General features: G+C 40.2%; 1 protein-coding gene across 2 annotated transcripts in view; it reads right to left on the minus strand.

Moving 5' to 3' along the window:
- Window positions 1-25,342, minus strand: part of Rb1 (RB transcriptional corepressor 1) — a 133,094-nt gene that overhangs the window by 107,260 nt on the left and 492 nt on the right. For both annotated transcript variants that reach the window (XR_383150.4, NM_009029.3), the window contains exon 2: window positions 21,900-22,026. Coding sequence is in view for 1 of the 2 variants with exons in the window: in NM_009029.3 (NP_033055.2) it covers window positions 21,900-22,026 (127 nt within the window). In the remaining variant the exon portion in view is untranslated. The remainder of the gene's footprint in view (window positions 1-21,899; window positions 22,027-25,342) is intronic.

Here is a 25,342-nt window from a genome sequence, read left to right on the forward strand (position 1 = left end):
GCTATCTGGCCCTGGATACCCATTGGTGTGCTCTTCCCTGGGAGAGACTACCTGGCCCGCCTCAGCATTCCTTAGTTGCCTGTAGATCTGATGCAGGGTTGGGGTCCTGTGAGCTTCTCCTTTCCATGTCAGCATGTCTTTTGGTGTCCTCCTTGTTGCCTATGTTTCTTAATAAGGCTAATTTCTTAGAAACTACTAAGATATGACAGCTGCTTGCTGCTATAACTCCTTAATCCTCACTTCTGGAATTTTTAAGTGTACTTATCTCACTTCCTCTCTGCTTCTTTGCCCCTAGCCACCTACCCCCTGTTGAACATAACTGTCCTCGATAGACCTGCCTATAGCTACTACAGCCTTTTCTAAGAAAACTCTCACACTCACATTTTTAGTAACTAAAACCGACAAACATTATTATACTGTTTATTCATTTTTTAAACACTAGAAAAAGGTTTTTGTGTCATGCTGGAAATTGAAACCCAGGCCTCACACATACCAGGCAAACAAACTAAAAGTGAGCTACATCCCCTTCCCTAAAAGCCTCAAATTGTATTAGAATAAAGCCCTACAACTGAATCAATCTCTCTATGTCTCTCTCTCTCTCTCTGTGCGTACAAGTGTGTGTGCGGGTGTGTGTGCGCGTGCATGCGTGCGTGCGTGCATGCATGTGCGTGTGCGTGTGTGTGTGTGTGTGTGTGTGTGTGTGTGTGTTACTGACCCTTAGGCCTGCTGCTTGCGTGTGTGTGTGTGTGTGTGTGTGTGTGTGTGTGTTACTGACCCTTAGGCCTGCTGCTCCAGCTAGACTGCCTAGTCGTGTGTGTGTGTGTGTGTGTGTGTGTGTGTGTGTGTGTGTTACTGACCCTTAGGCCTGCTGCTCCAGCTAGACTGCCTAGTCATGTGTGTGTGTGTGTGTGTGTGTGTGTGTGTGTGTGTGTGTGTGTTACTGACCCTTAGGCCTGCTGCTCCAGCTAGACTGCCTAGTCATGGAGCTGGCCTCTCCCAGCACTGGGGTTAGTGTTCCGTGCTTGGCTATGGGTACTCTGAACTCAGGTCTTCATGTGTATGTAGTAAGGGTTTTATCCACTGACTCGTCCCAATCTTTCGTTTTCTTAAAGGTGTACTTCACAGAGAAAGAGTGTTTAAATTTTCACTATTTTTTTTCTTTTCTGGTTCAGTTTTTAGTGATGCTATTTATGAAACTTATCTCTAACACAGTTCCACACTGATTTCTTACATGTCCTGCTCTAGAATTTTATGTCTAGGGTTCATGTGAACTAATTTTTCTAAGTACTATGAGACAGAAAATTCTTTAAATTCATATTTGTTGGCAATCCACATCACGCTGGTAAAGGTTTGAGTACAACGTGGCAGAAACTGGTCCTCTCCATTCACCATGTGGGATCCAGGGATCCAACTGCGGGTATCAGGTTTGGCAACCTTCACCCACTGAGCCACCTCCCAAACCCTGTAAGTGAAGTGTCACAAACAGATAGCCAGTTGGTCCAGCTTCAAGGTTGAAAAGAACAGGCTCCCTCTACCGAATTACCTTTGCGCCTCGCTAGAAAATGAACGGACAACGCATGTGTCCTCGTGCCAGTGTCCATGCCGCCCTCATCTACGGATCACTGGTCTTTTTGCACCAATACCACAAGGTCTCCATTAGTATAGCTTTAAAGGTTCTGGATATTTTTAATGGAGTTTGAGTCAAGATTTTTCTGTCAGCTTCCCCAGAAATGCTATACTTTAAACTCATAGTTTTAATTTCTATTTTAATGCTATGGCTGAAGAGTCGCACTAAGTTTTTCTCCTTCAACCTACCACTGTGAGCCTTTTTTCCTTACTTCTAAAGTCCTCTAATATCCTTGTGCTCTTTCCTGTATCTCTGTGTTTAACTCCTACCCGTTGCTATCCTTCCTTTAATAAGCACCCCGCCCACTCCCACAGCCCTGCCATTATCTGCAAACAGAGGGTCCGCCTCTCTTGCTACTTTGTAGCACAGTGGCTCTGGGTAGCTACAGGATTTATTTCCAATCCAATTTACAACTAAATTGAAAACAGGTTTGTTTTTGTTTATTTGTTTTGCTGTAATTGCATAAACCTTTTTATAAAGAACTTGCAAATAAAATGTTTTTCTTAAAAATTATAAAAGGAAGGCTGGAAGAATAGATCAGAGGTCGTCCAAAGTGTACATTACTTGGTTAGACAATTCAAAATCGGTTCCTGGCACATCATCAGGGGGCTCACAACTGTTGATCTGACTGGCACCTGGGATCTACAGCTTGCATGAGCACCTCCACTCCTGTGCATGTACACACAAGTACACATAATTTTTTAAAAAGCTTAAAAATTATTAAAGGGAGTCCAAAACAGCACTTAAAATTATTTACAAAAAAGTAACTATTTCTCAGTGAAATCACACACAAAAAGGTAAAACTTGTGGAGGAAGTGTGTGGAGGAAGTGGACTTTGCAAAACTGGAAAAAAAATCTTACCTTTCAAAAACCAGATTCAGCAAATGTCAAATCTTAGAATAATGTCAACTGAACAATACGCTGCCATGATGTTTTGAGACATTCAGTTGTACAGCTAAGAATCCACCCAGTGAAAATAACTGGGGAGCTGGGACAAGATCCTTGTAACAGATGTTCTAATAGCTACTTACATACCCCATAACAGTGGGGTGTCTAAATATCTTAAAATAGAATGGCTAAACAATGCTATAGCTGAATTATGGGGTTACACAAAATCCTAAGACATTTTCAAAGACCAGAACAAGCACATGGGAAATGCCCAAGGTACAATGTTTAAGTGAGAGAAAAAAATCTACAAAATTATTTGTATTTCTTGATTCCAATTTTGTAAAAAAAAAAAAATAAACAAAAAGTTAAGGAAAGGATTATAATATATCTAAAGTGGGTTCTTATTTCTAGAGCTATTAGGATCATAATCAACTTTCATTTTCTTCATTAATTCAAGATATATATTCCTAATTAAAATCAACTGCAACAAAGAAGATGCAACAGTAAAAACTGCTAAATTTATGAAAAGCAGGATAGAAAAGTCAGAAATATGATAAAATTATTAAAATATCAAAACTTCAATTATATATTAACAGTTTAAATCAAAATATACAGCCAACACTTTACATGGCTATCTGCTATGTGATTTAATGTTCCTCTGAACCACCTTAAAGACAACCCCAAATCAGTGACAATTTATTTGAGCTTGCTTTTTGACAATGTTCTCACTTACCAAAGAGCTCCACCAAGTGGTGACAGTAAGTATCACTGCAGTGTGAAAAACCTAACAACTAAAGCTAGCTGAACATAAATCTCAGCTGTAATTTCACAAGGTAAAAAAGTCTTATGAGATTGGCAGCAGGAAAAGACGCTCTTGTCCAAAGCCGATCCTTTGACTTTTATATCCAGAGCTCCCATGTGCCATGACATGCGTGTGGAAATTGTCCTCTGACCTCCACACTCAGGTCATAGCACGTATGCCCCTTCACACGCACAATAAGTAAAATGTAATGAAAGTAAACTACTAGCACATATATGGAAATATGTACTCTTCCAGGCAAGAATAGCAAGGTTGCATTAAGCATTGGGTGTGCAATAGAAAGTCTTGAAACAGGAGAGCTACTTCTTTCTATGCTTGGGTTTCCTCTTCACCTAGGTTTTATATATGAACAAAAGAAATACGATACTAATATGTCAGGAAACTCATCCTACTTATACAGCCTGAGCTGGCAGCAGTCAGTATTTAAGGCATTCTTGACTATGCACAGAAGATGCAGGAGTGGCAGAGTCACAAAGGAAGGTAAAGGCTAACCCACTTCACTCAATCACAGTCTTTTGGCTTGTTTTTAAGTTTTTGAGACAGGATTTTTCTGTGTAGCCCTGGCTATCCTGGAACTTGGTCTGTAGAGCAGGCTGACCTCCAACTCAAAAGATTGGTCTGTCTCTGCCTCCTGAGTGCTGGGATCAAAGGTGTGTGCCACCATACCTAGCCAGCTGCAGCTTTTGTTTTTGTGTTTTTAAATTTATTTATCTTAGTCTTAGTCTATGTGCATTGGTATTTTGATTGTAAGGATGTCTGTGTGAGGGAATAAGATGCCCTGGGACAGGAGGTGCAGACAGCTGTGAGCTGCCATGTGGGTGCTGGGAATTGATACCTGGTCCTCTGGAAGAGCAGCGTGCTCTTAACCACTGAGCCATCTCACCAGCCCGCCAATCAGTTTTAACAAGACACACTGGGGTAGAGAGCAGGTGAGTTAACCATCTAGTTGCATGGTAGATTTGAGTGTGGAGTTAGCTCTACTCCAGGAAAACATGGATCTGGAAAGTTCAGGCTTACCTGACCCTATGATGAACAACCAAGATTCCTTCCTTAAAGACTGGATACAGATCTCAGTGTTACAGCTCTTCCTTGTCTGTGTCTGACTTGCTTGCTTATTTTTACCTCCATCTCAACAAATTTATAAGTGTCTTGAAAACAGAAAATTCTAATTTCTATTATACCCCCCCAGAGTCTAATACACTACTCAGCACTAAAATGACACTAAATGCAAATATTTTAAAGTTATAACAACGTCTATGCCTTAACATAGGATATAGTAGCTTTCAGATTTTCCTTTTTTTTTTCCTTTTCCCTTAACATAATCAGAAAAGCAAGTAGCAATAGAATCGCCCAAGAAAAAGACTGTTGATTCTACCCTGGTTTCTTTAGATCTCATCCACATTCTAATAGCAAATCAATTAATTGCTTATCCAAATAATTCAAAGAAATGACTGACAGGCCTCATTTTCTATACAGGGTACATAACTGGCCTAGAATTTAGCTCCTAACATTCACTCATGATTTAAAAAATATCTAGCAAACTATAAATTAAGAGGTATTTCCTCAACTTAATAAAGACTATCCTCAGAATACCAGCTGTTAAATCAATAATGACCAAGCTACACTCTATAGAACTACAGAGGTTACGTACAAGGTAAGGAATTAAGGGAGAGATGGATAGACCTCCCTAGGAAAGGGAAACATTATCATTATGGGGGGGGGGTGGGCAGGACCAGGAGGATCAAATGTAGAGGGAGATGAAGGAAGGAATGTGGAGAGAAACAACCAAAATTAAGGGCTATTTGAGAGATAGTATAGAAACCTAATACAGTAGAAGCTCCCTAAAATATATACATATACGAAGGTGATTTAAATAAAATCACCAAGTAATGAGGGAGACAGATCCCCAAGTGGACATCCTCTGTCACCAAATGAATCTTCCAGTACCAAGATTGGGTTACATCTAATTGAGTTGATGTAAGTTGAGTTGGCCAAAGGAGTGCCATGGGAACCCCAAACAACCCATATTGTTGCCAAGACTATAGGTTGTTCGTCACAAACTGATAGCAAGGCCCCACTGCTGAAGACAACACCCACACAACCCACTGACCATGGAGAAGTTGAGCTGGTGCCTACATAATGTCTTCATCCCTACAGTCTAGCATCTTTGCTATAGGAAGGTACTCTGCACTACCAAAAGAGAAATGTAACCACCAACTCAGCTACAAACTGTTTGATCTACAATGGTGTCCTACCTACAAGATCTGCTAGGGCAATGGTGGCACAATGTTTGTTTGAGTAACCAACCAACATTCGATTTGACTGAAAGCCCACTCCACAAGATGGAACCTATGCCCAACTTTGCTTGAATGACTAAGAACCTGAGATTAGATAGCTCAAGCTCCTAGGATAAAACCAAATGTTACTATTCCACTAAAAGAGTATGGCAATAAAACAAAGCTACTAATGACATTCGCTATACTTATATATCAGTGCCTTGCTCAGCCATTTTCAGGGAAGTCTTCTCTTACAGCAGATGAGAAAAATACATAGACCCACAGCCAGACATGATGCAGAAAGTAGAAGACCTTGGAACACTCCAAGGGAATGTCCTAAATGGGAAGTCCCCATCAATCTCTCCCCTCAGGGATCATGGGACCCCACAGAAGAGGAGACAGAAAAAGTGTACGAGCCAGATGAGTTGGAAGGTCAAGAAAAGAGTACCCTCTAAATCACCATGATCAAAGTTCACATAAACTCACAGAGAGTAAGGCCCTCCATGTGTATTTTATGGCTTCCATTTCAGTATTTTTATTGAATTCCTGAGTGAATGAACGAGTGGGTCTCTGACTCTTGTGCCTTCTCAGGCTATGTTCCCTAGAGCTGAAAGAAAAAGAGAATACATGTCCCCATCCCTAACTCAGAAGCAATATGCAGCTGATACCTACTTGCCAATGTAAGTGTAATTTCCTCTAAGGCACTCACTCTCACTGGAGGAAACAAACTCCTCTTAAAGGTAGGCTGCATGCTAGCAGTAGGTGCCAACAGAAAACGACTCGGTAATCACTGAGGTTCTGTGTCTCATAACATCATGCCAAGGCTTCTCTATTTCTTTCCTTTTAATCTTATTGTTTTATTTTATTTCACTTACATGTTTCTCTTGTTTTACCCCATAGGTCCCTTATTATGGCTCCCAGTTTAGTGTTTTTATGGCGTTCCTGAGTGAGAGTGAGAGGGTCTTTGTCTCTCGTGCCTTCTCATGGGCTCTTTTCCTTCTGTTTGTTTGTTTTGTCCAATTCTGATGTGTTAGGTTTTTTTATTATTATTATTATCCCTTAGAAGCCTGTTTGTTTTTTTAATGAGAAAGGAAAGGGGTGGGTCCAGATAGGAAGGGAGATGGAGAGAAACTGGGAGGAGAGAGAGAGGGGAAACCTTAATCAGGATATATATGTGAGGGGGGGAATCTGTTTTCAATAAAAAGGGGAAAAAGAATCTTCACAGAAAATCTATAGCTAATATATTTATTGATGAGAGGGTAGAAACATGGTATCAGCATTATCCTTTACCACACACTGACATCATACAGAATTCAAGAATTAATGCAATAAAACAAAAAGAAAAATTAAAAGTTGTTTGGACTGAGAAGAAACAAAAATGCCTTTATTTAAAATTATTCAATCATTTCTACAGAAATCCCCAAAGACTCAATAGAGACAATGAGATCTATTAAACATTCTAACAAGGATACAGGAGACAAGGTTAGGGCACAAAACCCAACTGCTTTGCTATATCCCAACAAATAGACTGCAATTAAAAAAAAATACAATTAAGCAGAATGTGGTGCACATGCCTTTAACTCTTGATTTTTGTGTGTTTGCATCCACCCTGGCCATAGTGAGCTCCAGGCCAGTCAGGAAGGAATATATATACACACACACATATATATATGTGTGTATATATGTATATTATATATACATACATATGTATGTGTGTGTGTGTGTGTGTGTGTATTACATGAGCATCTAAAGTGGAATAGTTAGATATAAAGCTAATAAAGTCTATACAAAATCAGCCTGAAGGGAACCATAAAAGTCTAATTAAAAAATAAGAGACCTAAATAATCAAGAAGATCTATAAATCTAATAAAATGATTCTAAAATCAACAAGGCATTATAGTGTGAATAGAAATGTCCCCCAAAGGTGCTTTAAGCAGGGCTTAATGAGCCATCCAAGTAAGAGCATGGAAGGCAGTGGTGCGAAGGGCTGTAGGGACCCAGTTCAAGAAGCTTCAAAGGGAAGCAGTAAGTGACACAAAGACCATTCTTGTGTCATTTTGAAGAACACTGTGGTTTCTTTTATTGTCCAAAAAAGCTGCCTGTGCTAAACTGGGTTAATGATGTTGGCAGAAATTTCAAGAGAGCTTAGTACTGACTCTGTCACTTGGTTGTTCGTGGTCACTCTTATGCAGATTTATAATGAAAAGATCAAGCTGAGCAAGGAAAAATAGAAAAATTATAGCTTGAGGAGAAAAGGGGAGCATCAGGAAATGAAATGTTGGTGCCAAGTCCAATGCTCAAGGAGATAAAAAGGTTTAAAGAATAGCCTGATGATAAATGGAATAGCGGAAACTCTAACCTCAGGGAAAGATGCCAACCAGCTAAGCTTTCAACCTGTGAAAAAGGAATTGAAGAAAGGGCTTAAGAAGTGAAGGAACCCATCAACAACAGAAGAGAATGTAGATGTAACTAAATGAGGGGAGCATGTTCCAAGCCCAGAAGCAGCAGAACTTGGCCGCTCCAGCCATGTGGTTCTGACTTTGGAGTCAAGAGTACAAGAAAGGGGTTGTGGAACTCCCCCAGCAGCTAAGGAAAGCCACTAAAGCTACGTGTGCACCAGGGGTGTCTCTGTATGGAAGCCTAGAGAGGCAACTGCTTGAAGTTGTAAAGGTGAAACCTGGATTATCCTAGAACACCCAAGATGTCAAAAATGCCAAGTTGTGGGACACCTGCCTAGGAGAGCTGGATACAGGGCATGGAGCCAGTCCAAGTGAAAGAAGTATGTTGTCGGCAAGAAACCTGAAAGTTGCTGGTGATCTGAAAGGCACTTTGACATCAGAGGTGCAGATACAAGACTTGGAGACTGACGTGATGGCTTTGTTCCTTTGGCCCAGTATTTTCTCACTACTCTCCCTGTCTTCCCTTTTGTAATGGTAATATATATTCTGTGCCACTGTATGTTAAAAGTATGAGATATGATTTTTTATTTTGATTTTATAGGGATTACAAAATTTTCCATGAGTCTCAGAAATGACTTTGAACTTTGGACTTTTAAGCAGTGATAATACTGTTTTGAAGTTCAACTGAATGGATTTTTTGCATTATGATGTAGCTGCAAGCCTATGGGACCTAAGGAATGGAATGTGGTAGTTCGAATAAGAAAGCCTCCACAGACTCCTATATTTAAATGTTTAGTCATCTGGGAATAGTAGTACTTGAGAAGATAAGTAAGTGTGGCCTTGAGGTTTCAGAAGTTCAAGCCAGGCCCAGTGTCTGTGTCTGTCTGTCCATCTGTCTCTATCTCTTCCGCCCGTGTTTGCAGACAGAACTCTCAGCTACTTCTCTAGCACTATGTCGGTCCGCATGCTACCATATTCTCCACCATGATGTAATAGACTAAACTTCTGAAACTGTAACTAACTCCCCAATTAAATGTTTTGTCTTTTAAGAGTTGCCAAGGTCATTGTGTCTCTTCACAGTAATAAAAGAGAGGCTGAGACATAGAGAGACAGCAGGAAATAGAGAGGCCAGAAATCAAGATACACAACCGCAGCCTAGTATAATAATAGTCTTTGATGAAGACGCAAAACACAATACCATGGAAAGAGACACCTTCCCAGGAAATAGTGCCAGCAATTATACATCTTCACACACACACACACACACACACAAGTTCCAGACTTAGCCCTCCCATATCACACAAAACTAGTAACAATGGCTCAGGAAGTAGGAGGTAAAGGTAAAGCAGCAAGGCTAGAAATCTGGCACAGTGCTAGCTGAGTGCTTCCCACAGCGCACAGAGCTCTGGGTTCCATCTCCAATAACACACACACACACACACACACACACACACACACACACACTGCACAAGCTTGGCACGGTAGCATAAGCTATAACTCCTGGCAGTGAGAAGACCGGAGAATCGGGAGTTAAGGCCAGCTTAGGCTGCACAGTGAGTGTGAGGCCAGCCGAGGCGACTTAGCAAGATCCTGTCTTGAAACCAATGCTTGGGAGCTGCGAAGATGGCTCAGCAAGTGAAGTCATTTGCCATGAAGCATGAGAGCCCAAGACTGACTCCCAGAACCCACATTGAAAAGCCAGGCATGATGCTGCGTGCTTGAAGTCCCAAATGACGGAGGTGTAAGCACTGACTCCGAGCTCCCTGGATGCCAGTCTTACCCTAGTAGGGAAATTCTGGGCCAGGCTCAAAAGAGAAGGTAAACAGAGCCTAAGTAGTGAGTGATACCCAAAGTTGACCTTGGGGCCTGTATGTGATTACATGTGGGTACACACATGAATGTATAAACACATACATACAAAAATGTGTATGTATGTTTATAGCAGCTTTACTCATAATTGCTAACACGTAGAAGAAACCAAAATACCCTTTGGAAGTAGAATGGATAAATAAATTGTGGCACAAACAGATGACAAAATATTATTATTCAACACTAAAAAGAAATGATCTACCAAATCATTAAAAGATGTGGAAGCTTAAATGCATATTATTATGTGAGAGAGCCCAACTGAAAGGTTGTATACTGTTTGGCTACTATATTACATCCTAGAAAATGCAAAGCAATATTTTTTGTTTATTTTTTTAAAGAACAGTGATTACTACAGGTTGAAAGGAAATAGGCAAATTCAGGATGAATAGGCAAAGAGTATTTGTAGAGCAATGAAAGTATTCTATATGTACTATAATCGCAGACACATACCATTAGACATTTGTCAAAATCAACAGACCATTTAACATAAAGAACAAACCCTCATGTAAACACCATGGACTTAGAAGTAACAAAGATGGGCAAATGTAAACTCATCAACTAACAAATATACTAATTTGAAAGGAATTTTAACAAAGAAAAGGCACAAAAAAATAAGTATCAAAACTAGAGTTTGGCATAACACAATTAAAAAGTTGGGGAATAATTAAATAACTCAAGACACTTAGAGACTAAGCACAGAAGGACTCAGACCCCTAAAAGACAGGAATCTTAAGTGTGAGTCACACAAATGCTCAAATTAACTTGCTAAGAAACAACTGCAACAGCAGAACAAGCAGTAGGAACTAGAGAGCAGTTGCTCTTCAAGAAATGGTTAAGCAGAGCTGGGAGTACACGAAAGTGGCTGTGGTGTGAATGCCCTTTATCCTGTCTGAAACTCTTCTTGAAATCTGAAGGCTATCATGACAGTAATGGGGGATTGGAACATTAAGACATGGTTAAGGCACTGAAGAAATAATTGGCATTACCATGGGAATCTGTCCTACTGTGATGGGTCCATGTCTGAGTGAGCGCAAGAGCCGGTTCTTAGAAAGTGAAGCTGTCCCTCAGGCTCTCTTCTGCCTGCTCCAGCTTCCCCTGCTTTTTCATCAGGCTAAGACACAGAGGATTTCAGACTTTTCTCTCTAGAACCATGAGCCAAAATAAATTTCTACAGGCATACAGGCAGACCTGTAGAGATTTTTGTAACTGTGGCTACTTTCTCTACAGCAAGTCTACTGGCACCACAGTTCCAAAACAATGTGCTTGCTCTATGCTTCATTTTGATTGATTGGTTTGGGTTTTTTGTGACACGGTTTCACTAGGAAGTCTGAATAGAAATGGGCTCATATATTTGAATACTTTGCTCCCAGTTAGAACTACTTGGAAAAAACAGGAGCTGTGGCTTTGTTGGGACAAAGTGTGTCACTGGGGGCAGCCTTTGAGGCTTAAAATGACTCTTACCCTCCCAGTGTGTCTGTCTTTGTTTTGTGTTTGTGTCTTAAGATGTGAGCTCTCTGCATGCTCCAATGTCACATCTGTTTGCCTGCTATCATGATGTTTCCCACCATGATGGTCATGGACTTTTAATATTTTGAAACTGTAAGCCCCCAACAGACTTTCTTGTGTAAGTTGCCTTGGTCATAGTGTCTTATCACAGCAACAGAAGAGTAAATAATGAAGAAAAAACCCAAGCCAACCTTAAACTTGTGACTCTCCTGCCTCAGCCTGAATGCCAGGATTACAAATGTATGTTTCTATATCCAGTTTCATTTTTTGGTCACATTTTGATAACTCTCATAATACTTGGCATTATTTTCATTATTACTATACCTTATGGTGATCCACAGTCTTATCTTTAATACATGATTATAACTGTTTCAGGGAGCCATTGAGTTATACCCATATAAATCAATGAACATAATAAATATGTGTTATAAAATCCAACATACTGTTCCCTCATCTCTCTCTTAATCTCCTTATGAGCCCCTATTCTGTGAGACATGAAACTGAAACTAGGCTCATTAATAAGTATATACTGTTTTTGTTCAACTGAAAAAAAGTGGCATGTATCTCTTATTCTAACCCCAAACTATTAGACTTGAGAAGTGTGAGATAGACACTCTTAGGTGTCAACCTGACTACATCTTGAATCTACTAAAACAAAAGCAGGCTGTATGTGGTACACAGGCTTTTAATCCCAGCACTTGGGAAGCAGAGGCAGGCAGACTGATGTGAGTTCAACGACAGCCTAGTCTACAGAGCACGTTCCAGGATAGCTAGAGCTATACGGAGAAATTCTGTCTTGGAAAAACAAAATAAAATATAACAACAAAACCACAAACAGCTGGGCACACCTCTGAGGGATTTTCTTGATTGGATCATTTGAGATGGGAGGGTCACACTTTCTAGTGACAGCCCACATAAAAGGACATGGAACAGTAAGTTTTGGGGTTTGCCCACTTGCCCTCATTCATCCTGGCAAGTTGAAACATGTATCCTCATGGACTAAACAACTACCAGGTTCAGCCTTTCCTTTGAGAGACAGCCATTGCTGGACTAACCGTTAACAAATAAAACAAAACCTGGATGACAGTATGCGTGCTTACAGCATGGTTTATTAAATAGTAGACGCCTGCTGTTAAAATCTGAAGACCTACAGATGAGAAGAGAAAAATCTTTAAAAATATTTTTGCTTAACTGAAAATGTACTTGACCACCCTAGGGCTCTAAAAGAGATGTACCAGGTAATATTGTTTTCATGCCCACTGGATTAAAATTCCATCAGCAGTATAAATCAAGGAATAATTCTGACTTCTAAATCAAAATTTAAGAAACATTATGTAAGTCTATAGCTGCCATAGATATTGAACTCTTGAACACATCCACCTGAACCCAGACTGAAGTTGCTTTACCTCCTTTTAACTATGTGTGTGTATGTGTGCTCATCCACGTATGCATGTACGAAGGCCAGAGATGGACACTGGATCTCTTCCTCTGTCACCTCTACCTTATTCTTCTGAGACCTGTTCTCCCGCTGAGCCTGGAGCTGGCCATTTAGATTAGGCTGGCTGACTACCAAGACCCCAGGATTCATCTGTTTCTGTCTCTCAATTCTGGGGTTACACATAAGTGTTGCAGCTGTGTCAGGAGTTAGGTAGGCAGGTGTAAAGGAGACAACTGAATTCTCACATTTGTACAGCAAACAATTTACCCACTGAGCCATCGAGATGGTTTGTCTTTTAAGTACTAATCAAGTGCCAATTAAAATGGAATTTCTGATTGAATTTGTTCTTGTAACCATTTCATACACGTGGGTAGTGTACTCTGGCTATTTTCATCCTCCCCTTCTCATTTCCCTCCGACATCCAGTACACACTCCCTCCTGGCCAGTCCCCTTCTCACACTCAGGCCCTTCTGTTTTGTTTTGTAACCCAGCGTTTAACAAGGGATGCCAGTGCAACCTGAGTTTGCTACCATTCACTGGAGCACGGTGAACTCATCACGAGTACACAACTGAAGACAGTGTCGGCCCCTCCCCAAAAATCCATCAGTAGCTCATATTTCAGCAGGGAGGGGTAAGGCCAAATGGGCCTCTCACCGATCTATGACTGACTGTTGACAAGCCCAGGCCTGTGCAGGCACACTGATGGCAGCTGCTGCCACTGTGAGATCATGATTGCATTGGCTGTGTCATGCCCACAAGGTAGTCTTTCAGGATAAGATAGAATTTTGGTTTTTTGTTTTGTTTCTTTTAAAGAACAAAAACTATGTAGAGTTTGACTCAATAAATTACCTTGCATATATTTAATATGTGTTAACTTATTTATATTCACAATGATTCCAAGATCTGGAAATTACTGATAGCCCATTTTACGAATGAGAAAACCAAGGACTGGACATTTAAGGTCATTTGCTCAAGAGTGTGGCGTCACCACATGCTTTATTTCAGACTTGAAACAGCTCATTCTGACTAGAAATCTTAACCCATCCTCTCTCAATAAACACCATCCACTTTCAAATGCCAAAAAGGGTTCCCCCAAGTTACGACATTTCTCTTGTTTCAGAGAACAGACAACTGGGACCACAACAGCTGCTTTGCAAACAGGTTCATTCTGTCTTTGCATTTGCTTCTCTGAACACATTCCATCATTCTTAGGCCAACTCTCAACATTAAACACTCGCATATTGTAAAGAAAGGGTTTGTTGAATTACAGCAGGACAAAAGAATAGTCTTCCACACCCTTCAAAATGTATCAAGTCCTAAAAGTAACACAAAGTCCTCTATTGTCCTCTTCCCCCACACAACCAGGAATAATTCATATATTCTAATTCCTATCATGACCTCCACTAGGAAGTAATATTTTAAATTATGCAGTCCTACGGAAAGGTAGGAACAAAGCCAGGAAGAGAAGGGGGTAAGGCAAGAAAGCAGTCACATTTATTTGTATATATTTAATTCTACAGCCCAAAATGGTTTCTGCTACTAATCGAACCTTTATACACTGCTGATGGGAATGTGAACTGGCCGAGCCAGCCTTACCATATGATATACCCATTCCCAGATAGACACCCAAAGGACACAAAGTCAGTATACTACAGATACCCCTGCACATCCATGTTTACAGAAGCACTGGTCACAGTGGCTGTAATATGTTATCAGTCTATATGTCTGTCAACAGATAAATGGATAAAGAAATGGTATGCATACACAGCAGAGTTTTAGTTAACAAAATCATGTTGTTTGCTGGAAACTGAGTCATCAGATAAAGAAAATTAAGTCAGACTTAGAACTATAAATATCTTATATTTTCCCTCATTTGTGGATCCTAGATTTTACATACACACAGAAAGCTACTTGTTTATATATACTTAATGAGAGATCAGAAAGCTGACTAGGACAGTAAAAGAAACCAATGCAAGAGGGGAGCAGGCAGAGGGAGGAAGGGAGAATAGTGAGGGTTGAACAGTCTCAAAGAATATGACAGACTTGAGATACATTATTTTTATGAAACCCATTACCATATAATGAATATATAGCAATTATAAAACAAAGGCTGGCCAGCAAGGTGTCTCAGTCTAATCAAAGTACTTGTCAGCAAGCCTGACATTCTGAACTCAATCCCCAGGAAAGGCCCATGTGGTAGAAGGGGGGAAAGAACTCTTCCAAATGCATGCCACAGCACATAGCAGCCACCCTTACCATAGCTATAGTATCCACATAAACAAACCAGCTTTTTATTTTATTTTTTCAAGGAATAATAGCTTGTCTTATAACCCAAGTACCTGGGTTATATAAAGGAAGCTTCTAGTTTAGCTTAAAAATATTTAAAGATTACCAGTGTGTGTATGTATGTGTGTATGCATACCATGTGTGTATGGGGATGTGACCATGTCACAGTGCACGTAGAAGGTCAGAAAACAGCACTGTGACGACAGGCCATCCCTTCCATTATATGGGTTAGTTATATAGGAACTAACTCAGATGGGTTAGTTATATAGGAACTAACTCAGATGGGTTAGTTATATAGGAACTAACTCAGATCATCAGACTTCTGTAAGCACTTTTACCCACTGACCCATCTCACGGGCCTTTCTTCTTCATTAATTTTCTTCAGTGTGTATGTATGGTATACACACGTATGTGTGCGAGAAACCACATGCAGAGAACAGCAAAAAGAATCAGGTGTCCTGCTCTGTCATTGTTTACCATATTCCCTGGATACAGGGTCTTTCATTAAGCCTGGAGGTGCACTGGCAGCCAGCAAACCCCACGGATCCTCCCACCTATCTGCACCACAGAAGCACATGCACGTGTGTACACGCGCGCACACACACACACACACCCACACACACAGAGAGAGGGGGGGGGGGAGAGAGAGAGAGAGAGAGATATGAGGTTACAGGTGCAAACCGCCACACCTAGATTTCTTTAAGTTGTGTACTGGAAATTCAAATTCAGATCCTCATTTTGTACAGTCAGTACTCTGACCCACTCCCCAAAGGAATTTTCTAAGTAAAGTTTGTTGACTATTGGTTGGTGTATATTAACAAATTATATTGTTGAGGTTAATGTCATTAACCTTGAACTTCACATTTTCTACATAATTCCCTGTCTGTTAAGTTCTGTAGTTTGCAGCCAAGTTTACAGAAGTGATTCACCCAGATGTCTAAGAAAGGAGGGTCTTATCCTTGGAGTTTCCAGGGACCATTACTATTTGCATCAATTTATTTTTTGAAGACATTATTATTTTACTTATTTTTATTTATGTGTAAGGTGCCTTGCTTGCATGCATATCTGTGCACCAATGCATTTCTAGTGCCCACAGAGACCAGAAAAGGACATCAGATAACCTGGAACTAAAGTTATAGAAGGTTGTGAGCCACCATGTGGATGCTAAGAATTGAACCCAGGTTCTCTGGAATAAAAGCCAGCATTCTTAACTGCTGAGCCACCTCTCCAGCGTGCATGTGTGTCTGTTTAGGGGTATATACATAACTGCAGTTGCCAATGGACTGAGTTACAGGTGGCTATGAGCCACGTGACATAGGTCTCCACCTATGTCTTCTTGAGATTCTCAATGAGAACAGCAGTTCCTCACTCTGAACTGCTGAACCAACTCCATATGCCACCGTGCCTGCCTCTATTTGTTTCAATGTTGAACAAGGATCATTCAAAGGGTAACCTGGAGACTTTAAATATACTACTTTAAAAACATCTAATTCCAAACTAAAGACACTTTCTCTTTAATAATCAAATAAAAAGAAATAAAGTATTGAGTAGTCTTAAAAGTTTGTAGGTTTTGACTCAGTAAATTAGCTTGTGGGAATTTATTCAAAGAAAGATATCAGAGAGCCATTAATTTAATTATTTACAATTATCAATAACTTGCTTATGCAGAAATTATTCTTATAAGGATATGTCAGCATAAACAAGTTACTTGGAAAAAACTATATATCCAACAATTAATTTTTTAAAACTCCAGTGGTTGTTATATTACCACTAGAAACTCTATTACCAAATAAAGTTTATATGTTGATATAATTTAATAATCTAAGAAAATTCTCATGATAAAGCATGCATGGGGCCCTGAACTTGGGCCCAGCACTGGATAAACCTCTGAGCTAGGGGACACACCCTATAATTCACTCAGGACACTGCTCAGAAATTCAAGGTCACCCTTGGTTATTATATAATGAGTTTAAAGTCAACCTCATCTTTATGAGTCCCTATCTCAGAAAAAAAAGGAAAGAAATAAGACTCAAAAAAATCCTAGACAAACTAATTAAAAAAAAACACAAACAAAAAACAGAAGAACCAAATTAAAAATAAAGATGTAAAGGAGATAAAAACAGGCTCTGATGGAATCCAGAAAGGAAACAGCTTACATTCCTCCCTCAAGCTCCTAGAAAATCTAGAAGACATGCAGCATAAATTCCTAGAGCTATATAACCTGCCAAAATTAAATAAAAAAGATAGGTGAGGAAACTGACCTCAGAAAGCAATGAGACTGAGGCAGTGTAAAAAGTTTCTTTCCGAGGAGAACCCATTGCCAAGGGCGTCACTGCCACACCTTTAAACAGCACCTCTCACCACCCTGTGCAGACTGCTCCTTGCAACAGAAAGGAGCAGGCTCTACTAAACTCAATCTACTAAACCAATACTACTTTAATATCAAGCCTAGATACAGATAAGACAACAAAATGAAAACCATACACCAATTTCCCTGCAAAATTCTCAATACAATTTTTGCAAATCAAATTCGTAGGACACAAAGAAATTCACCCACACACGACCAAACTGGTTTCATCCCAGGGACACAAAGGTAATTCAACATACAAAAACTGATATTTAATATAACCCACACATACACTTAAAGACAAAAATCCTGATTATATTAATAGCAGCAAGAAAGGTTATGACAATGTTTAGCAGCATCCCTTCTTTTTTTTTTTTCTTTTTTTTTATTGGGTATTTATTTCATTTATATTTCCAATGCTATCCCAAAAGTCCCCCACACACTCCCCCACCCACTCCCACTTCTTGGCCCTGGCGTTCCCCTGGACTGAGGCATATAAAGTTTGCACGACTAATGGGCCTCTCTTTCCACTGATGGCCAACTAGGCCATTTTCTGATTCATATGCAGCTAGAGACACGAGCTCCAGGGGGGTACTGGTTAGTTCATAATGTTGTTCCACCTATAGGATTGCAGATCCCTTTAGCTCCTTGGGTACTTTCTCTAGCTCCTCCATTGGGGGCCCTGTGATCCATCCAATAGCTGACTGTGAGTATCCACTTCTGTGTTTGCCAGGCCCCGGCATAGTCTCACAAGAGACAGCTCTATCTGGGTCCTTTCAGCAAAATCTTGCTAGTGTATGCAATAGTGTCAGCGTTTGGAAGCTGATTATGGGATGGATCCCCGGATATGTCCGTCTCTAGATGGTCCATCCTTTCGTCACAGCTCCAAACTTTGTCTCTGTAACTCCTTCCATTAAGAAGGGGCAAAGTGTCCACACTTTGGTCTTCGTTCTTCTTGAGTTTCATGCATTTAGCAAATTGTATCTTATATCTTGGGTATCCTAAGTTTCTGGGCTAATATCCACTTATCAGTGAGTACATATTGTGTGAGTTCCTTTGTGATTGGGTTACCTCACTGCATCCCTTCTTGATAAGGTTCTGAGGAGAGGCTAAAGTGCCTGATTTACAAGCATGAGTGCCGGACGCAGATCGCTAGCATGAACATAAAAAAAAATAGAATAAATGAATGAATAAATGAGGCCAAGCATGTAGCATATATTTGTAATCCCATTGTTAGAGAGGCAGGCAGGTCACTGGGGCTCACTGGCCATCCAGTCTAGCCTACTTACTGAGCTCTAGGCCTGTGGAAATCTGTCTCAAAACAAAAACAGTGAAGAGAGAAAAAAAAGGAGGAAGGGTAGAGGCACCTGAAGAAGGACATACTGGAAGCTGTCTCTGGCTTGCACATGCACATGCGCCTGCACACACATGAATACACACCCACACACCACCCACATGCGTGGGGAAACAAGAAATATAAGAAACATCTCAACACAATAATAGCTCTACTCAACAAACCTATGGAAAGCATCACTCTAATTGGGGAATGACTGAAAGTGTTTCCTCTAAAACTGGGGATGAGGAAAAGGTGCTCACTCTTACTGCTCCTCTCCACTATAATGCTTGAAGTCCTCGTTAGAGCAGCAAAACGAGAAATGAAAGGGATGCAAATAGAAGGGGAAGAAAGCATCTCTATTTGCCGAAGGTATTTGATCCTGTATTTTAAAGACTCCAGTAGAAAACTCTTAGATGTGTTAGATACTTTCAACACTGCAGAATATAAAGTCAACAAGCAAAAATAAGTACCTTTCTACATACCAATAACTAACTTGCCAAGAAAAGAAAAGATCCCATTCCTAACAGCTTCAAGAGCATGGTGTTACACACCATTAATCCCAGCACTTACAGCAGGGCAGGATCTCTGTGCTTCAAGGCTGCTTGGTCTACATAATAAGTTCTAGATCATTTAGAATTACAAAGCAAGACCTTGTAACAACAAACAAACAAGACAAAAAATATTAGCTTCAAAAAAGAAAATGCCTAAGAATCAACATAACCAAAGTAGTAAAAGACCTCTACAGTGAAAATTTAAGAACCCTTAAGAAGATGAAGATACTAGAAAATTAAAAAACAAACAAACAAAAAAGTCTTATGCTCTTGGGTTAGCAGAATTAATACTGTGAAAATAGTTACATTACCAAAAATACCTATAAGCAATACAATGCGAGGCCTATTTCTAGTGACATTCTTTACAGAACTAGGATGATGCCCCTTAGCAATGTTAGTTTGAATAGCCAACCTGACACAGTGTAACATTACTAGGAAGGGAGTCTTCAGGAATTCTTTGGACACAGCTATGGCAAGCTGCCTTGACTGCCTTAATTGCTGGGGAAAGACCCCACCCAATCTTTTCATTGAAATGGGAAGACCTAGCCTGAGAGTAGGCAACACCATTCTAGGGTTTTTGCCTCTGAACTATATAAATTTTCATAGAGAAAATTCTATGAGTACTGGGCATGCATGCACTTATCCCTGCCTGCTCTTTATTGTAGGTGTGATGTGACTAGTTGTTTTAAGTTCTTGCCTCTTTGACTTCCCTATTATGATAGACTATAACCTGGAATTGTGATTTAAAATAAACCTTTCTCTTGTAAGTTGTTTTTTGTCAGGATATTTTATCACAATAGAAATGAAACTAATATGAGGTGACAAAACATTCTGAGTAACAAAAGCAATACTAAGCAAGTGTCAGAATAGTTGATTTCAAAGTATACTGTAAAACCATAGTAACAAAACTGTATGATATTGGCATAAAAATACATGGACCAACAAAGAGAATTCAGAATTAAACCTATACATTTATAGCCACCTAGTTGTTGACACTGGGGGAAAAAATCCTCTTCAAATAATGCTGAGGTAATTGGGCATCTACCTGCTGTAGATGTTTAACTCAATCAATATCTTTTGCCCAATATCAGGCCAGTGAGATACTTTAATGGGTAAAGGCAATTGTTAAGCCTGATAACCTGTATTCAATTCTAGAACCCATACGGCAGAAAAACTGACTCCTGAAAGATGCCCTCTGACCACGACACATGCAGTGCATGAGAGCATGTATGCACACACATTAAACAGACAGACAGTCAGACAGAGAGACAGATTGTGATTAAACATAACACAGGGCTGAGTGTGGTGGGGCACACCTTCAATACCAGCATGTATTGAAACTGATAAAGAACCTCAAATTTTAAATATTATTAAAGCAAATCATTCACTCAAAATACAGGTTAATGAACCAACTAAACACAGTTCTCAGAAAAAGATATACATAGGAGCACTAAAAATTTGAAATGGGGAAATGCAACTTAAAACTGCTTTGAGATTCCATTCTGCCCAAGTCAGCATGGCTAACATCAAAACAACAAATGTTAGCTGGCAAAAATGTGGGAAAAGAGAGCCTTATATACTGTTGGTAGTAAGGTAGAGTAGGGCAAACACCATGCAAGTCAGTGTGAGGTTACATAAAACTGCCATTCCACTATCTTATGTATGTCCAAAAGACTCGACGTCAAGACAGCAGAGAGATCCATGTTTCCTGCCATACTACTAAGAATAGCTAAGAGATAGAGCAAGTGGAGATGTTCATCCACCCATGCACAGATGAAGAAAGCCAGTCAATATATATAAAATAGAATTTATTCAACCACAAATAAAAATGAAATCACATTATCCTTACAAAAATGAATGCAACTGGAGGTCAAAATAAGTCAGACTAAAAAAAGACAAGTATGTTCTCTCCTATGAAGATTCTAAAACTTAAGTGAGTGTGTGTGTGTGTGTGTGGTCACGAAAGTTGGAAAGGGAGATGAGAGGAAGAGAGTTTTAAGGCATAGGGGAAAAGAGTGTGTGACACAAATGTGTGTGGCACAGGTGTGATACAAATGCAGGAGAAGCCGTCTAGAGGTGGCAGGGGACTAGCAAATGGAAGATAATGGATGGGAAAGAAGAGTGGGGGAGGAGATGAATAGAGAAAACAACAATGGTGTATCTGTACAAAAACTGTCACAGTGAAACTCGTTACTTTGTATATCAGTTTAAAATGAAGCCAGTTCAATGGTTGTGGGTACTTGGTGCCCAGCAGGCCTGGCAACTTGAGTTCAATCCCTAGGCCTTCACTAAAAGCAGAAGGAACACAGCTCCCACACCACCACCACCATCATCATTATCATCGTCAGAATCATCACCACAGCCACTGCCATCATCACCATCACCATCAGAATTTTTTTCATGTAAAATAAAAATTAAAAACCTAAGAAACCATTGAAATGAAAAGCATTCTAGTGCTATCAGAGGGTACTCTTGGATAGTGAAATTATCACTAACTTTATATATTTTACTTTATAGATTTTCTTTTTAAAAAATTAACTTTAAAAGCATTCTTACCAGGATTCCATCCACGGATGAAACTTTCTCCCAAGTTAGCCAAGCTCTTTCTCTGACATGATCGGGTACCTTTAACTTTTGACATAATGCAATAAATTCGGGTTCTTCAATTTCTTCAAACTCAAGCCTACAAATTAAAAAGTTACAAAATTGATACACTTGCAGATCAAACTAATTAAGCAAACACTTGTTTCTATAGTTTGCACACACCAGCACAGTTTTGAAAGAGAACATCTCTGAGTGCTTTAAGGTCTTACTTTATCTTTGAGAACCATTACACATCATTTAAACATATGCTTATCTTTTTTGTGGGTTTTCCAAATAAGACTAGCACAAAGTGAAGAAGAGCTGCTAGCATGGTGAAGCACATATACTCCAGAGCAGCCGGACAGCATTGTGAGACACAGCAAGTGCACTAGCTAAAGCACACTGGGAAGACGGAACTGTCACAGCAAAAACGAAAAAACCACACCCTGGTCAATCCATACATTCTCTCCACCTTCCTGTATTTCTTAATGATTAACTTGATAGAAATGATTGCATCACGTATTTCAGTCCTATCTCTTTGACCTTTCTTAACTGTAAGCTTTTAATGGCTAATTCCTTTCAATTTGACATATAACAACAACACTAGGAAGAGCAACTTAATTCTTGAAATTTTACTATGATCCTATGCATGGTTTTCCTGAGTCCCCACATCAGCCATACTTGGTAAGTCTTCCCATTCATGTTTTACACATCTACCATATTAGGGAAATTAAAGCAGTCACTAGAGGCATACCAAGTGGAAATTACCCAGGTATGAACCATGAGTCTTAACTCCATCATCTGTGCTCCTGACCACTTTTCCAGCTGGGCAACTCCTTCTTCAAGCATAATTAGCGTCTGCATATTTCAATAACGCAAGTGTTTCAGTCTCCTAGTCTCAGCTTCTCTTCCACATGTAGTACTTAGGAGAGAGACAGTGTAAAAGAAATAACACCCCAGCTGTCAAAGCAGACTTATTCTCAGTGGAGACGGACCGGGTTGAATCCATACCTAAGCTATTTTCTAAGCTTCAGACTGAGGCAGCCCTCTTATCCTTGCTAAGAACAGGCATACACTACATGATGTGTCACTCAGTAAGGCAGTTTACAACAGTAGTCCTGTAAGATTATAATGGTGCAGAAACATCACTTAGAGCCCATCTTAACCAGCATAACATTGTGGCACAATCCATTTGCTACTTGTGCAGTTAGGGAGATGCTGCTGTAAGCAAGCTGCCACTGGTAGGAGAGAATCATATATACAAGGACATACAATGCCTGAAGCCATTATGTTACTGGCTTGTGTGTTTACTAAACTATAGCTTTATCATTATTTTTCAGCATATTTCTATAATTAAAAGATAAAGTTTACTGCATAGCAGCATGTTTTGTTATACTGGCAGCAGCTTTGTATCTGTAGTGTTTACCACTTCTCTTGATTGTAGCAAGACAGCACAGTGACTAATCTATATATCATCAGTGTTTGTCTAAGTGTATTCTCCAATGATAACACAACATTCATTTAATGGCAGTTCAGAAGAGGTAGCAAATCCCTATGGTGAACACACGTGACAATAGGTAAGTCAGAGATCAACTGTAAGTGCTTTTTGAGAACCTTAGTGGCAATGAGTAACCAAGATGAGACTATGTCTTGTAAAGTTTAATTTAAAGGAGAACTTTTTGAGAATTCTCCAAAGTTAAAAGTACATAAAAGAGAAAGAAACTGGGTCTGTCTTTCCCACAGGCAATGACCAGAACTTCAATGTGTACAGTTACTCTACAATAATCAGTAATAAGTCCATAGATGGCATGGAATCTTTTAGAATACATGTTACTGCTCTTTCTAAAGTGAAGCTTCCACACACTGGATACATCAGAGTTTAATTAGAAACAAAAGCAAACTCTTCCCCTGGAACAGTTTTTATTCTGTATTTATTTTTTAAGAACATGATTTTTATTTGGTCCATAAGAAAATCCATCTAATATGAATTTTAATAGACTTAGACAAGCAATTTCCAAAATTATTTCAGTCTCTTAGGATTTGACCTGAACTCTGTTAAGAGTCTGGGTCTCACAAAGAGCCTTGATTGATGCTCAATGAGAAGAAAGGAGCTTGATAGCCCATCAGGGCTACAATCCCAGAACTTGGGAGGCAGAGGCAGTAAAACAGAGAGCTTAAGGCAAGCCTGGGTTACAGAGTCAGAGTAATTAAAAACAACAAAAACACCCCCTCCCAAAAAAACAAAAACAACAACAACAACAAAAACTCGAGAACTTAATGATGGGCTAGAAATTGAAGGACCGTGAGAGACAAAAACAACTCCCATCTACAATGGATCTATACTCTCAAAACTAGTGCTGACAATAACAACAATCATATTGTTTCAATTTCTGTTACTTAATCACACAGTAGCACAGTCAAGAAAAAAAATGTTGAAATACAATAAATATCTCTCTGTTGTTCTTATTGGATCCACATGAACTTAAGTTTAGATTCCACTTAATAAATGGAGAGAAAAGTTCTTTGAGAGAACACAGTACCAAACACAAGACCAAAAAAGAAAAAAGGGAGGGGGAGGCACCAGAATCCGTGAATGCTCAAAGGCAAAAGGCAAGAAATAATGAAGCATGCTGCGGGCCAATCAGCACGCAAGAAGAGTTCTACCCTGAAAAAAAAGGGGAACAAAGTTTAGAAACTTCCAAGCCCTTGCATTTAAATGTCTCCTGAAACTTTTGCCCACATACCAGTTCTTCTAAGAGTTCTGCTCCATCAGTCTCCACAGATGGCTTTAAATCCCCCCGGGCCTCAAAGCATTGTTCTAAAGAAACCCCCACAAAGCCCGGGAGCTGAGGACCCCGTGAGCAATTGACACCCACGACCCTGCGCTTTGCCTACAAGGCTTTTCTTGGCCTCTCCCAGGACCAAGCTGCCGATGCAGCGCAAGCTCAGAGAGGGCAAGGCTCCCAACTGTTGCATCGCAGGACGACTGCAAAAGAGAAAGTCAACCCACCCCGGGGGTGCTTCGGATCTCCACGGAGAAAAAAGGGAGGAAGAAAGAAAACAAACACCGGTCGAGTTTTTTTTTTCTTTTTTTAAATATTTATTTCAATTGTTTTTGCATCTGACCGGGGCTCTCCGGGACCCGCCGGCTCCGCGCCTGGGCGTCGCTGGAGTAGAGCCTGCACCTGTCACTTCGCTCGGGAGCAGGAGCCCCACCCGCCCGACACCTGTCAAGCCGCAGCCCAGACCCCTTCGGGATGCCCTCCCCGTCGCCCGCGAGCCCGGGACCGTGTCAGCGCGCCGCCGCCACCCCCGCAGAGATGGGGGACCAAGGGGACCCCGGAGACCCGGGGCGCCGCTCCTACCGCCAGCCCGGCCCCGCCGAGATGCGCCCGCCCGGCGTCCCCGCCGGGATG

This window comes from Mus musculus, chromosome 14, assembly GCF_000001635.26.
Source record: "Mus musculus strain C57BL/6J chromosome 14, GRCm38.p6 C57BL/6J".
NCBI classification, from domain to species: Eukaryota; Metazoa; Chordata; class Mammalia; order Rodentia; family Muridae; genus Mus; species Mus musculus.